The 15,931-nt window shown below is 44.6% G+C and overlaps 1 protein-coding gene across 2 annotated transcripts; it reads left to right on the top strand.

The window, feature by feature from the left end:
* Positions 1 to 2,230: 2,230 nt before the first annotated feature.
* Positions 2,231 to 14,666, top strand: pcca (propionyl-CoA carboxylase subunit alpha). Of its 2 annotated transcripts, XM_034551390.1 has the most exons (23): positions 2,231 to 2,332; positions 3,655 to 3,732; positions 3,929 to 3,976; positions 4,234 to 4,302; positions 4,471 to 4,584; positions 4,758 to 4,811; positions 5,297 to 5,428; positions 5,875 to 5,911; positions 6,310 to 6,388; positions 6,901 to 7,003; positions 7,133 to 7,227; positions 7,490 to 7,640; positions 7,753 to 7,896; positions 8,498 to 8,572; positions 8,700 to 8,768; positions 8,854 to 8,929; positions 9,042 to 9,255; positions 9,750 to 9,852; positions 10,050 to 10,148; positions 10,276 to 10,329; positions 11,407 to 11,547; positions 13,269 to 13,346; positions 13,447 to 14,666. In XM_034551390.1, exons 1-23 carry the CDS (start codon positions 2,279 to 2,281, stop codon positions 13,513 to 13,515), a joined length of 2,136 nt encoding a protein of 711 aa, XP_034407281.1. In that variant the 5' UTR covers positions 2,231 to 2,278; the 3' UTR covers positions 13,516 to 14,666. The 2 variants fall into 2 exon arrangements, with proteins under 2 accessions (XP_034407281.1, XP_034407282.1); XM_034551391.1 differs by lacking the exons at positions 2,231 to 2,332; positions 3,655 to 3,732; positions 3,929 to 3,976; positions 4,234 to 4,302 and having other exon boundaries at positions 4,565 to 4,676.
* Positions 14,667 to 15,931: the final 1,265 nt, after the last annotated feature.

Below are 15,931 nucleotides of genomic sequence, written 5' to 3'. Positions count from 1 at the left end.
TGCCAACGGGTCCGGCACCCCATACTCCCGCAGCACCCCCCACAAAAAACCCCGAGGGACCCGGTCGAAAGCCTTCTCCAGGTCTACAAAGCACATGTAAACTGGTTGGGTAAACTCCCAGGACCCCTCGAGTAATCTTGCGAGGGTAAAGAGCTGGTCCACTGTTCCACTGATCTGTGAATCATGACATCCAAACTACGACTGTCTTTATAACCACCCACTCTCTAAGTATTACATAGACCAGGCCGGCTTTAGTGGTTTAGAGGCCTGCATCTACTTAGACAGTCTATAATGTTACAAGTTGTGCAATCCAACACGCACATTCTTTTCTTTTTAAAGGATTCCATTTAAAATTGAATTCAAAGCTCATGTTGGCATTTTGCTTCCCAGAAAGGTTTCTGGAAAAATGTCGTCAAAATGGAACAATGATTCTGAACAGGCGTCGCCCACTTGGCCTGCTTCCTCGGCAGAGGGTGCCATGGAAGAAATTAGGAGGATCCAAATGGATTGATCACAGAAGCACAAAACTGACACAATCAGGGGTTTTCAAACTAGATCCGACCCTCTTCAAGACTTGAAGATCAGCGAAGAAGGAACCACCTACATGAATTTGAATGCATTATTATTATTATTTGTTTTCTGTTTCCAATCGCTCATTAACCAGACATTTACCACACAATCTGATATCCCTTCAAATGTGCAATCAATACCTCATAAACTGTGAGAATTAAAATGCTAGACTTGTTAAACTCAACACTTCCTGTAGATGTTTCACAATAAAAGTCTTCCAGGAAAGGAATGGCATCATGCCACCTGAATCATTTAATTTGTTATTGACAAGAAATCCAATGAAAAGAGCCAGAACAACAATGTGATAGTCTGTCCCTGTGCCCTGTCTGTGGCTTTCAGTCCCAAACTCATCAAGTCCTACTGAAGGCATATTGCAAAACATGCCTTTGTTGTGTTGAAGGAGAGACAGTTGAAAAGGAAGACAACATGACACAAAAAGTAGCTCCACATTACCACAATTCATTAATTTTTACGGAGAAACAAATACGTGTTTATTCAGATTGGATGGAAAGCTGGGCCCGCCTCCAGCCTGGCAATCATCTCAAGGGTGAGCAAGTAAAGCTAATGAATGGGAGACAAATTAAGGGAGACAATTTTCCACAGTTACCCACAGTGAGATACACACTTTGTTGGTGTTCCTCCGCTGCAGCGCAGCAAATAAACATTGTGTGGGGAAACAAAAATAGATAATTCTGCACTAAAAAGACCCAGACGATACCCACTTGATTTGTCTAAGTCAGACTGGAATTTCAAATGCTTTTTTTGCCCAGAACAAAGATGGTGGATTTCAATGACCCATCTCTTACAGAGGAACTGAACTAGGAAGAGGCCATTTCACGGCCAGTATGGACAGTTAGAGCAACCAAAATATGTTGCATTGAACATAGAAGAAATCTGAGGGTTTGTTATAATGTTGTTGTATGTTGTATGCATGAGCCGGTAGCTCCCATGAATTTAGCAACATTTCGGTCTTTATTTGTTTGTGTTTTTTTGTGTTTATCAGTACTGGCATACGTGGGGATTGAAGTGCAGAGGAGGTGGACTCTGTGTTCACGTCATGATGCTTGGTGCTCAAACTCAGTCAAAGTTAATGCACAATGTTTTTCCTCATGTTGAGTTTTTAATGTGAAGATGTCGGCCGTATAATCTGCCCTAGAGAATTGTTTTATTGCCGCCGTTTACATTCCTTATGATGCAAATTTAACAAATGCACTCCATGAATGCACCGCTGTTTCTCTTTTGTTTGTCATGTGTTGTGCATCCCTGTGTTGCGTAATTCAATTCATTTCAGTTTATTGTGTACAGCCCAGAATCACCAATTACAAATTTGCCTCAGAGGGCTTTACAATCTCCACACATACGACATTCCTGACCTTTGACCTCACATTGGATCAGGAAAAACTCCCCAAAAAACAGAAAAAACGACAATAAATGATCCTTGAACCCTTGAATAAGATGCACTTGAAAAATATGAATATATCCTTCAGAATCATTTCAAGTCTCAAATCGTGTTGAAGACAGCGTTTTATCTTTAATTTTTTTTATGATCATTATTTCTGCAGCTGTGACAAATGAAGCTTTTTCAATAAAGTTGAGATGAAAAAAAAGAAAAAAGGTTGATTTGGCGTTGACGCCTCTCTCTCCACCACTCAGGGCTCTTCACGCTACGTCATCACGTCGACGTAGCCGACGGTCACAGTTGGGCAACATGGCGGCGCACAGGCTCTCTCCATCACTGAACAGGCTGCTGTTAGCTGGAAAGGTGAGCCGCTCAGCGACCGTGCGGAGCGCGAGCTCGGTGAACACACCTGACAGCACGCGCGTGTGCTGTCGGCACGCGACTGTCGGCGCGCGACACAAGAGGCTTGAGCAAGATCACACGAACATGGAACTTCTTTCGAGGAGGTCAAGAAGAAATAGAGCCAGGTCGCTAAAGTTGTTAAAGTGCGCGGCCGGAAGCTTAACTTGAAGTAAATAAAAGCACATTGGTTTAGTCTGAAAGGGGGAGTGACTTTAAATCAGGAGTGACTTTGACGTTATCTCGCGCGGACGGGCTCGCGCTCCAGACGGGTGTAGACAACCCGTGTGATGGAGCTAAAGAGTGTCGCGTTTCTTTTTTGTCCCGTGAAAAACCTCCGCGAGACACCGCGTCAATGGGGTCCAGACTGCGGCTGAGAGGTGGCTTTCGGCCGGGTCTTCTTGAGGTCACAGCCCGCTAGGGGGCCCCGCTCCACGGAGTCAGGGTGGCCGCTGGGCCCCTGGTGGCCGCTGGGTTTTGGTAGGAAAAAAAAAAGAAAAAAAGTTGGCAGCAAAAGTCTTTATACTCGTAGCACGGGTTGTTGTTTCATGCGGACAAAGGCATGTTTGTGTTATTGTTCTGCTTTGGAAATGTAATAAAAGATCTTCAGATGGTTTAAAAACGACCCAAACGCGTCTGTCTCCATCTGAGCTGGCCCTGTCCTGAAGGCCTTCCTCACAATCACTCCTACAACACATCACATTTCCTTCTTTGTTCTGAGCTCCATTGCATAACTGGCCAGGTGGACATGTGTAACTACATAACTCCAGGATGTTTCAAGGATAATAATATTGGACAGAAGTAATTTAAGGCCATTGTGTGCCGAGTTAAAGCTTGAAGAATATGCATCATAGGGCAGCAAGAGTCTCAATACATTGGTAAATAAGCTGCATGTCTTTGGAGCAGCATGCACCTTGATTAATGATTGTGGTCTTCCAACACATAAAGACACGGACCATCGTATAATGATTTTTTGTATCAATCTTCTTTACATTTAACCAGAAAATAAATCCTAATTTACATTTAACCAGAAAATAACTCCTAATATACATTTGCCCAGCCTAAACCTCCTGAAAATAGAGGCTGGTTTTCATGCAACATATATTAAATTGACATTAAAAAAAAAGAAGAAAAAGGAATTGATCAAACAAATTCCTCAGATTTGGAGTTGATTTAACTGGAGAACGCTAACAAATAAAGCGTACAGCAACCCTAAGTGAACATATCAATGAATTAAATGAAATGATACCGTAGCCTTATGCAGTGTATCTCTGTGTGTGTTCCAGTATGCGTCATTCTGGACCAGATGCTGTGCGGTGCACGGTTATGCTCAATATTCCACCGCCTGCAGCCCCAATGAAAAGGTAACGCCTACTGACTGTAAACTGTAATGTATTCAACGAGCAGACGTTGACACCGAGGAGAATGTGCAAGTAGCTGTAAGGAAAGATTTGGGTGGACATTGGCAGGTACGGGTGTCATTAGACGGTGTGTTTGTGTGTAAAGACAAATGGGTGCAGGGTCAGAGATCAACAACCCTTTCTCTGTTCCCCTCCACAGACGTTTGATAAGATCCTCATCGCCAACAGAGGAGAGATCGCCTGCAGGGTAAGACTGGCTGACACAAAGATATGCACTGTTATTGGGCTGCAGTTGAACACACTAAGACACACACTTCCTGGAGCTGGAGCCCACGCCGCTGCAGATGGAGCTCGTCAAGCAGAGCTTTGAACACTTTTCATCACAAACTGTGCTGTTGCTGCTTTTCTTCCCCCAGGTGTTCTTCTGAGCCACCGCTGTAGAGCACAGCACTGCACAATGATCCTTGAGTAAAGTGTTCATGTGGAGTGTTTCTTCCCCACCAGGTGATGAAGACCTGTCACAAAATGGGCATCCAGACCGTAGCTGTTCACAGTGACGTCGACGCCAGTGCTGTGAGTCACCATCTCTTCCTCTTTGAGCCTGAAGACATGTCTTCATGCAGTGTGTGTGTGTGTGTGTGTGTGCCGAGTCTTCATCTCACTTCTCTACTGCGATGCCGACTTCTGACTTCAACCTCTCTCTCTCTCTCTCTCTCTATGTCTCTCTCTCTCTCTCTCTAGGTCCATGTAAAGATGGCCAATGAAGCGGTGTGCGTTGGCCCCGCCCCTACAAGCAAAAGCTACTTAAACATGGACGCCATCATGGACGCAGTCAGAGCGACCGGAGCACAAGCTGTGAGCTTTCCACACGTCTTTTCTTGCATTATGTGACATGCGTACATTTGGTGCGCCTGATACACACTTGATACTCACAACGATGTCGAGAAGTTAGTGCACACACACATCTGAAGCTATTGGTGCTTAAAAGCCTTTGAATGAAATAAATACATGTTGTTTCTCTATAAAAGGTCCACCCTGGCTACGGGTTTCTCTCTGAAAACAAAGAGTTTGCGAAGCGACTGGTGAGTATTACACAGAATCGGGCACACGCTTATTTTCACACACTTTACTGTCGTGAGTTAAAAATTAATTGATGACAAACGAATGCTTCGGTAAGAATTTATATATATATATTTTCTGGTTAAGAAATGCATGTGTTTGCTGATGGAAAGGAGCATGAATGCTCAAATGCTTTATGACCTTCAGCGTGTTTGTCTCCTCTTGGACTCGGGGATTTGAATCTATTGTTGTGCCGTTGTGAGCACATCCGTGATGTCATTATTATGACGTAAGCAGAAGCTTTCTGAGTTGTCGTTGTGTATCGTGCTTTGATGCACCCAAAGTGTATTTACTGAAGCTGAACAGAGGCCTTTCATCTCGCCCTCTGAAAGAGAGCAAAAACAGGCTGAACTACTGCTTGAAATGACCAGGTAATGGCAACATGCTCCATCTCCTGAGCCCAGGAAGATATGGTAACTTTATTGTTTATTTATTGTTTTGTTGCTAGGCAGCGGAGGGCGTGGCATTCATTGGTCCAGACACTTACGCTCTCCAGGCGATGGGAGATAAAATTGAGAGCAAGTTGATCGCTAAGGCTGCTACGGTCAACACCATTCCAGGGTACGATGGAGTCGTCAAGGTACGGACACACACACACACACACACACACATACACACATACACACACACGAGCACAAGCACACAGTAATGGGCATAACCAAAAGTATGGTCTTTCAACCCATACACAATGCATGTTTGACCAGAAATGACACATTTAGAAATGCACTAACCGTCAGCTCATGCAACCGAGACCAGTCTCTGTTTCCTGACTAATCCATTGTGCAAGTCCAGTGTTGTTGTTCTTCTTCTTATCATAGGTTTCACTTTTCTACTTCTCTCACAACCCGAGTGATCCATTCAAACAACACGACATAAACAGTTTATTCTAAGAATATGAGTGCTCCATATCTGAAACCCTCAAGATGAGCTTTCCTCCCAGAACGGTGTTCAACGTATGGATGAGATCAGTTATGTCAGTAATGCTTTGGTTCATCATCAGTAACCATAAACCTCTCTCTGTGTCAGACTGTTGAGGAAGCTGTGAAGATCTCACAGGACATTGGTAAGTCATCACTCGTCCACACACTGCAGTGTAATATATATATATATATATATATATATATATATATTTTTTTTAAATTAATTAATGGGCCACAAATGTACACCCAGCACAGCATGTGCCTGAGCTCTTTGATGATTGTCTTTCACTAGCCATTAAGCTCCTGACAGGGTTCTGGACCACTCCTCAGTGTGGTGCTTTTCTAGTCAAATACATATTAGACTTTTTAGGTTAGTGCACACATTTTACAAGAGGGGTTAAGGTCAAGACTATTCCAGAAGCTTGTTTTTTTGTTTAATGTTTGTTGTCCTGCTGGAGCAGGTCATCTTCGTGACCGTTTCTCCTCCAAACACAGCGCTTGTTGTTGTGACCTAATTGTGCATCGTGTGTGTTGCTGCCAGGATATCCAGTGATGATCAAAGCGTCGGCAGGAGGAGGAGGGAAAGGAATGAGGATTGCTTGGAATGATGAGGAGACAAGGTCTTGTATGCCTCTGTTTGTCAATCTTCACTAGTGAACATGTCCTCTTTTTTTATTTATTTTTTATAGATACTTTATTGATGATAATGCACTATGACATACAGGGATCAAAGAACGAGGATTTTAATAATTTTTTTTACAATAGAAAAAACAGAAAACACAAAAGTAAAGAAATAAATAAACATAATAACAAGGGCAAAAAGTTATTGTGTGTGTGTGTGTGTGTGTGTGTGTGTGTGTGTGTGTGTGTGTGTGTGTGTGTGTGTGTGTGTGTGTGTGTGTGTGTGTGTGTGTGTGTGTGTGTGTGTGTGTGTGTGTGTGTGTGTGTGTGTGTGTGTGTGTGTGTGTGTGTGTGTGTGTGTGTGTGTGTGTGTGTGTGTGTGTGTGTGTGTGTGTGTGTGTGTGTGTGTGTGTGTGTGTGTGTGTGTGTGTGTGTGTGTGTGTGTGTGTGTGTGTGTGTGTGTGTGTGTGTGTGTGTGTGTGTGTGTGTGTGTGTGTGTGTGTGTTTACAGGGAAGGCTTCCGGTTCTCGTCCCAGGAGGCAGCGTCCAGCTTTGGAGACGACCGGCTGCTCATCGAGAAGTTCATAGACAACCCCAGACACATTGAGATCCAGGTCCGACACGCATGTCTGATGTCCAATGTGTCAATCAGAGTGTGATCATGACGCGTATAGTTTTATTGATAAAACCTCCCGAACGCCGGTCATTCCCCAGAGAGCCACAGCATGCTGTTTGTGTTGTAGGTGCTGGCTGATAAACATGGGAACGCTCTGTGGTTGAATGAGAGGGAATGCTCCATCCAGAGGAGGAACCAGAAGGTGGTGGAAGAAGCTCCCAGGTGAGCGAGGAACTGGCTTTGCTCTTGGCCTTTTTAAAATAAATGTTTTGGGGTCCATCTACATTCTCATGAACATGAAATTTGGCACAAACGTTTGTCGCCTTGGATTTGGTGGTCAAAGGTCACTGTGACCTCACAGTCTTCTGCATCTCCCTCCTACATCACTATCACACTATTCAGCAGGAAAGAGCTTCCTGCTATTGGGAGTTGTTTGTATGCATCTGAGTGCGATGTGTTTGTTGTTTGTTGTCGTGTCCTCCAGTACTTTCCTGGACGCGGCGACGCGGCGGGCGATGGGCGAGCAGGCGGTGCAGCTGGCCAAGGCGGTGCAGTACTCCTCGGCTGGCACCGTGGAGTTCCTGGTGGATTCGAATAAGAACTTCTACTTCCTGGAAATGAACACACGACTACAGGTGTGTGTGTGTGTGTGTGTGTGTGTGTGTGTGTGTTGCCCGCCCCAATGAGAAAACCTTCTGTTGCATTGCGCAGAGTGGAAACCGTATCTCCTGTGTACTCTGACGCCAGGTGGAGCATCCAATCACAGAATGCATCACCGGCCTGGACCTGGTTGAGCAGATGATCAGGGTTGCCAAGGGTTACAAACTGCAGCACAAACAGGAAGATATCCCAATAAACGGCTGGGCCATTGAGAGTCGAGTCTACGCTGAGGTCTGTGCAGGAAGTCACCATTTCTGAAATGTGATATTAACGTACTTATGTTGTGTTATAAACTGCTTGTAGCCCAGTATAATTATACTTATAAGCATCATTAATATCCACAATGCTTTTTAGCTTGAATCATCCCACATCATAAAGCATTTAATATTGACTTATTAGGTCACATATCATGATATGGAGATGGTATATGGTCTTGTAACACTACATGTCGTCATTCACCCCATTCTCACCCCATTCTCACCCCATTCTCACCCCTCCATTCTCACCCGTCCTCTGATTGACAGACGACCCGCTCTCCCACTAAGCCACAGTTGCCCACATGTCCCACGTCGTACATATTTTTGCAAAGATCATAGTGTCTCATAATTCCCATAGCGTTAATGTTAGAAACTTCCCATAATGCTTTATAACCACAGTAATAATGTATATCAGTGGTCCCCGTTTGCTTGATTATAAAATGATGGGAATCGATCTGTGCAACAACAATGTCCGTGTGTGACCAGCAATTATGAAGCACTATGATTATTGTTAAAAACAACAACATTGTGCAACCTGTAGCTTTAGTGGTTTTACATGTGGTTTGTTCCCTCAGGATCCGTACAAGTCTTTTGGGCTTCCCTCCATCGGACGGCTGTCTCGATACCAAGAGCCACTCAACCTCAGCAATGTGAGTGTGTGTGTGTGTGTGTGTGTGCGTGTGTCTGTATCTCTCTGATACTGTAGTTTAAAGTTTCACCTTTTATCAAATGATATTCTCCTCACACACGATCCAAACAGTGATATTTCCTCACCAGGTCCGTGTAGACAGTGGAATCCAGGAGGGAAGTGACATCAGCATCTACTACGATCCCATGATCTCTAAGGTGAGTGGTGTTATTGAAAGTAGATCACAGGGTTCCACAGAAGGGTTGTGGGTGCAATCCTGTCCTCTGGTTCCTCTCTCTGCAGCTGGTTACCTATGGAGCGACGCGAGCTGAAGCTCTCGCCAGTATGGAGGACGCTCTGGATAACTACGTCATCAGAGGTACACAACCGATTTTCACAATAAAAGTCAGTTCGGACGCTCGGATCACTTTTTTAAAAATTAGACATCCGCGTAATCTTTTTTTTTTTACCTTTGGTGATCTCCTCTCCAGGTGTCACCCACAACATTTCTCTCCTGCGGGAAATCATCACCCACCCCCGATTCATCTCTGGCGACATCAGCACCAACTTCCTGCCGGAGGTCTACCCCGATGGCTTTAAGGGTCACCAGCTGGAGGCGGACAGTCGCAGGGAGCTGCTGGCGGCGGCGGCGGCGCTCCACATCACCGCTCAGCTGCGCTCCCAGAGGGTCCTGGGCGACCTGAGGTGAGCCCCCCAGCGTGCTCCCAGTGTTGCTACACGCTGTCCATGCGGTCGGTGAACCAGCGATTCGTGGCGCCTCGCCGCATCATTAACGTAGCGGGGGAAATAAAATGTCGTGACGCATAATTGGCGGACCGGTTGTGCTGTTGCATGGCTCCACTATTACACATGCAGTGTGCACGCGATGCAGGAGCAAACTTATTTAGATAATATAGGGTGTACTTACCAAAGGGCATACATGCATTGTGCATCAGCAGCCATATGGCTCCATGTGTGTCGTGGGAACCAGGGAAACACACTTATTAGTGTCGCTATGTTACATTTGTGCCTGCCAATCAAGTTTTTATGTTGTCTTTAGAGACAATTAAAGATTTGACGTCTTAAAAGTATTTTGTCTGGATTTTGCTGACGAGTGAAATTGTTCAGCACCACCGAGAGACTAGAAATGGGTGGTAACATAGACTGTTTGTTTGTTTGTTTGTTTGTTTGTTCTGCAGGGTGTCTTCCTCCCCTGTGGAGTGCAGCCACTGGGAGCTGTGTGTGGAGCTGGAGGAAGGACGCCATCATGTGGATGTGACCAAATCAGGAAAGGTTTACACTGTGAGTATTTAATGTGCTCCCATGAACACATGAGCTATGTATCAGTACTCCGAGTCCCTGAAGCAGTAGACTGGACAGATGAGATTCAATTATTAAACATCATCATGTGTCAAAAACACAACGGAGATCAGTCGGCAGCGGACGATGTCATTGCAGTCGCTGTGTATCTGTCACTCACACTCTGGTTGTCTCTGTAGGTGGAGATGGATGGAGTAAAGGTGGAAGTCGATGGGCAGTGGAACCTGGCCTCCCCACTGCTCCCACTCGCCATCAACGGCACACACAGGATGCTCCAGGTAACGCACACAGGTCCACGTCGTTGAATTGTATAATTATAACGTTTTTTTCTTCATACTAAGCACAGAAATCACCAGAGATCACAAAGTTCTCGACTGCAGCTGATGTTCAGTTCTATTGTTTCAGTGTCTGTCCAGAGATGCTTCAGGAAAGATTGTCCTACAGTACCTCGGCACATCGGTAAGGAAGCATGTCTCTAGACCTGTAACTACGTCGGAGGAGGAGGAGGAGGAGGAGGGGGAGGAGGAGGCAGTGATTAAGGGAAAAGAGGAGGAGGAGGAGGAGGAGACAGTGATGAAGGAGGAGGAGGAGGAGGAGACAGTGATTAAGGGAGAGGAGGAGGAGGCTACAGTGATGAAGGAGGAGTAGGATTAGGAGGAGGAGGAGGAGGAGGAGGAGGAGGAGTAGTAGGAGGCTACAGTGATGAAGGAGGAGGAGGAGGAGACAGTGATTAAGGGAAAGGAGGAGGAGGAGGAGGAGGCTACAGTGATGAAGGAGGAGGAGGATTAGGAGGAGGAGGAGACAGTGATTAAGGGAAAGGAGGAGGAGGAGGAGGCTACAGTGATGAAGGAGGAGGAGGCTACAGTGATGAAGGAGGAGGAGGCTACAGTGATGGAGGAGGAGGAGGCTACAGTGATGGAGGAGGAGGAGGCTACAGTGATGAAGGAGGAGGAGGCTACAGTGATGGAGGAGGAGGAGGAGGCTACAGTGATGAAGTGAATGTCGGGTTGTCTCACGACGGCTGTATCAAGATAACGTTGCGTGTCAATTTGTGTCATCTAATAAGTAGTATACATACGATAATAATAATGTATAATAATAAATAAATGAACCTATTCTAATTTGATTCTCAAAATAACTTTAAGATATGACTAAAAGAAATTAAGTAAATCTATTTGATATATTACTTAAATAGAAGTTTTTTTTCCAGTGCTTTTATTTTATTTCCAGTTGGAGAAGAATATTTCACAAAAGATGAATACGTGTGCTTTGTTTTATAAGTTTTATTGATTTACAATCGAAGCAAACCTTAATTCACCGTGTGAATTCTCCAAGAGCTCCATGGTTGTATTCATATGAACTCTGCAGCCTCCAAAGGGCCCCGTCGGCGTTATTGTACATGTTTTAATGTACAGTTCCCTGTATAGTGACTATTATGTAAAGCTCACCCATAACCAGCTCAGCACTCTGCTGCTCTTCTCTGACGGCGTTCCCTTTGATCTGTTGCCAGAGTTCCTCACTGACTCTTTCTCGTAGTTTAAGGTGCGCGTTCTGTCCAAGTTGGCTGCACAGTTGAACTCCTACATGCCAGAGAAGGTCCCAGAAGACACCAGCAGCCTGCTGCGTTCACCGATGCCCGGCGCCGTGGTGACCGTGTCCGTCAAGCCCGGAGACTCGGTAACCTCCCTACACGCCCACATGACTGTACTGTAGACCACTAGACCTGTTATCCATGTTTCAGGAGACACAGTAACCATCCCTACACGCCCACATGACTTCATCCTGTAGACCTGTAGACCACTAGACCAGTCTTTATCCATGTTTCAGGAGACACTGTAACCTCCCTATACGCCCACATGACTGTACTGTAGACCACTAGACCTGTAGACCACTAGACCTGTAGACCACTAGACCACTCTTTATCCATGTTTCAGGAGACACTGTAACCTCCCTACACGCCCACATGACTGTACTGTAGACCACTAGACCTGTTATCCATGTTTCAGGAGACACAGTAACCATCCCTACACGCCCACATGACTTCATCCTGTAGACCTGTAGACCACTAGACCAGTCTTTATCCATGTTTCAGGAGACACTGTAACCTCCCTATACGCCCACATGACTGTACTGTAGACCACTAGACCTGTAGACCACTAGACCACTCTTTATCCATGTTTCAGGAGACACTGTAACCTCCCTACACGCCCACATGACTGTACTGTAGACCACTAGACCTGTTATCCATGTTTCAGGAGACACTGTAACCTCCCTATACGCCCACATGACTGTACTGTAGACCACTAGACCTGTAGACCACTAGACCACTCTTTATCCATGTTTCAGGAGACACTGTAACCTCCCTACACGCCCACATGACTGTACTGTAGACCACTAGACCTGTTATCCATGTTTCAGGAGACACTGTAACCTCCCTACACGCCCACATGACTGTACTGTAGACCACTAGACCTGTTATCCATGTTTCAGGAGACACAGTAACCTCCCTACACACCCACATGACTGTACTGTAGACCACTAGACCTGTAGACCACTAGACCAGTCTTTATCCATGTTTCAGGAGACACAGTAACCATCCCTACACGCCCACATGACTGTACTGTAGACCACTAGACCTGTAGACCACTAGACCACTCTTTATTCATGTTTCAGGAGACACAGTAACCATCCCATATAGGCCCACATGACTGTACTGTAGACCTGTAGACCACTAGACCAGTCTTTATCCATGTTTCAGGAGACTCTGTAACCTCCCTACACGCCCACATGACTGTACTGTAGACCACTAGACCTGTAGACCACTAGACCACTCTTTATTCATGTTTCAGGAGACACAGTAACCATCCCATATAGGCCCACATGACTGTACTGTAGACCTGTAGACCTGTAGACCACTAGACCAGTCTTTATCCATGTTTGAGGAGACACTGTAACCTCCCTACACGCCCACATGACTGTACTGTAGACCTGTAGACCTGTAGACCACTAGACCAGTCTTTATCCATGTTTGAGGAGACACTCAAAGTGACATTCCTAGTTGCAGACTCTTTTATAGACCTACTGATGTAGCAGCATATCGTGATATTTTAGACAATAGTGTTTCTCAACAGTGTGTGTGTGTGTGTGTGTGTGTGTGTGTGTGTGTGTGTGTGTGTGTGTGTGTGTGTGTGTGTGTGTGTGTGTGTGTGTGTGTGTGTGTGTGTGTGTGTGTGTGTGTGTGTGTGTGTGTGTGTGTGTGTGTGTGTGTGTGTGTGTGTGTGTGTGTGTGTGTGTGTGTGTGTGTGTGTGTGTGTGTGTGTGTGTGTGTGTGTGTGTGTGTGTGTGTGTGTGTGTGTGTGTGTGTGTGTGTGTGTGTGTGTGTGTGTGTGTGTGTCTAGGTTGCAGAGGGTCAGGAGATCTGTGTGATTGAAGCCATGAAGATGCAGAACAGTTTGACTGCTGCCAGGCAAGCAAAGGTAAAGGATATGAAACTACGGTTATCGTCAGACAATAATAATCTGTATGTGTGGGCCTTTGCAATAGTCCAGTTCTAATGTGTGTCCTTCTGCCCTCCAGGTTAAGAGTGTCCACTGTAAGCCGGGGGAGACCGTGGGAGAGGGAGACCTGCTGGTCGAGCTGGAGTAAATGATACCTTTTTGATTATTGATGTGTGACATCACCTCCTGTCCACTGTCCACTGAGGGAGATCCACCCGGGACAATGACCGATGCTTGATCCATGTTGAGATGAGCCCCTGAGGGTCTGTCCTCACAAAAAAGCTCTTGTAAATCTTTCCTTTCTGTTTTTTGTTTTCTCCACCTGATTGTTAGTTTTGGTACCTTTTTTAAAAAAAAATGTTTTAGTTAATTTCCCCCATATTATTATTATTTTCCATTTGACCCGTCTGCTGTGTTTCCGTGCAGCTAGTTTTGGTTTATGTGCCACGGGGTTTGAGATCACTGCACAGGGGGAATGTTTGCTGCCACTCCAATGCACTGAATATGGAGCTTTTGTTCATAGGCTGATGACCTTTGCACAAAGTTCCCTTCACCTCCACCGTGTTGGAGTGGAGGCAGAAGTCTCCTTGTACCCTTAAAAACTGGAAACCAGGACTGTGTGCGTAGCTCCATAGCAGCCGAGGAATCACTCCAACCAATAAAAAGCTCCTCCTTTTTAACACCGTCACTGAACTGATGTCTCCGAGTGGCCATCATGCCGCTGGGAATAATGGACTCTTCAGCCTGTGGAAGGACGTGGAAACGCAATCGAGGACCAGTTCTTCCTTAAAGACGGGTGACAAATTCAGTGAAAAAGCTAAATAAATAAGTCCAGAAGCTCCGAGGGTCTGGTATGTTGTGGTCCTTCCCCTGATCATTCTGTGGAGACCAGGTCTCTTCACAAAGGTTACGATATTGTAACCCTAGTTCTGTGAGTGCAGGTGGAGTCCTCTACTGGACTCTGTCCTAGTCGGGGCCCCTAGCTGCTCTTTACGTGAACGTATTGCTTGGATTCAACTTTTCTTTGGGCCTTTTCAGTAAATTAATTTCAACCTCCACCGGTTTTGACACTTTTACAGTTTAGCGTACATCTCTTCTAATAATGTATTCATCTCTTTTGAAAAAGAACAGTTTTCAGGTTTTTCAGCAGCATCTGAAATGTCTTTGCATTTGAACACTTATGTATATTCAGCTGTTTCTGCAGGAATCTTCTAGTTCAATGTATATTTTATTTGGTACATTTTTTTTTGGACTCTTAACTCGTCCTGCATAGAAACCATTAAAATATCTAAACATCCAGCTCCGTAAGGACATTGGTGCTTTTCTAAAAACATGAAAACTTCAAAGGGGTGTAAACACTTTTTTTAATAAGCATTTTATATCAACCACAAAAGCGAGATTATCTGAGCCGGTGCTGTGATGTGTTCATCTAGTTTTAAAGACTCAGTCCTAATTATTTATTATTATTATTATACAAAATGTGTTTAAACTGCTTCTAATCTCAGAAAACAAATATAGATATTTTTAACACTTTTCAACACTATTGCAGTCAGTGACCTTAGTGATGTCCAGCAAAGCCTTCGAACCTATGGAACATCTTAATTCACGTTTGTTTGACATGAACTCACTTTGACCAATACAGTTTTAAAAAAGCATCCATACCAAGTGTTTGCATCTCCCTTGTGATCTTGAACGCCACACAGCCAGATGAAAGGCGTCCACACAGGTGCCTTTACATAAAGCAAAAGGTGCTTGTCCTTAGTTTTTATTCTCTCCACTGGCTTTCCCTCTAGTTTGTTGTATTTAATATTTAGCATTCTTCCTGTTAATTGACCTTTTAGTTGTGTAAAATAAACGTTTTTAGTTACAACCCAAATCATCTGCACACTTACTCTATTTTGTATGTGAGGATATATTAAAAATCCTCAATGATGATGATTATCCTCACTGCTGTTCTATTTGTCAAAGCGTACATTATAAAAACCTTTTGTAGACTGGAGAGATTACAGGAAAGCAGAAGTAACAGATTGTCATTCTGTAAGCATACGATCAAACAATAGACGGCCAGCTTCTAATAAGTAATAAAGGTAAGCAAATAATTCAAAATGCAGACTAATGACTCCTAAAGTAAGATCTTCAACTCATAGATCCATCAACAGATGTCATTTGACTTCTGGCTGTTGAATATGTTTTGGTCCTAATGGATCCATACTTGGCAAAGAATGATTCCAAAGCTTTAAATCTTAAACGCATTCATCTTGAAACCTTAAATGTGATTAATTAGTCGATTAAAAACATAAAAAACCAAATCAGACAACATCTAAAAAGGTAATTCCAAACTAAAAAGGAGAATTCATTATTTAATCCATGCTTTTGTTCCAGGAATATACAATGTCCAGTATGTACGAGTCAAACTGTAGAGTTGACAGGTCACGGTGAAGCTCAGAGTCTCTGAAGCGCATCAAACCGTGCAGGTCGGCAGAAAGCTGAGAACCAAGTGAAGAGATGCATTTATTCACCACTCGACGGCCACGCAGTGACGCGGTGGGACGTCGGGTTGAAAT

Source organism: Cyclopterus lumpus, chromosome 15 (genome assembly GCF_009769545.1).
Source record: "Cyclopterus lumpus isolate fCycLum1 chromosome 15, fCycLum1.pri, whole genome shotgun sequence".
NCBI classification, from domain to species: domain Eukaryota; kingdom Metazoa; phylum Chordata; class Actinopteri; order Perciformes; family Cyclopteridae; genus Cyclopterus; species Cyclopterus lumpus.
The sequence above is the reverse complement of the archived record's forward strand: the minus strand, read 5'-3'. Positions and strand labels throughout refer to the sequence as shown.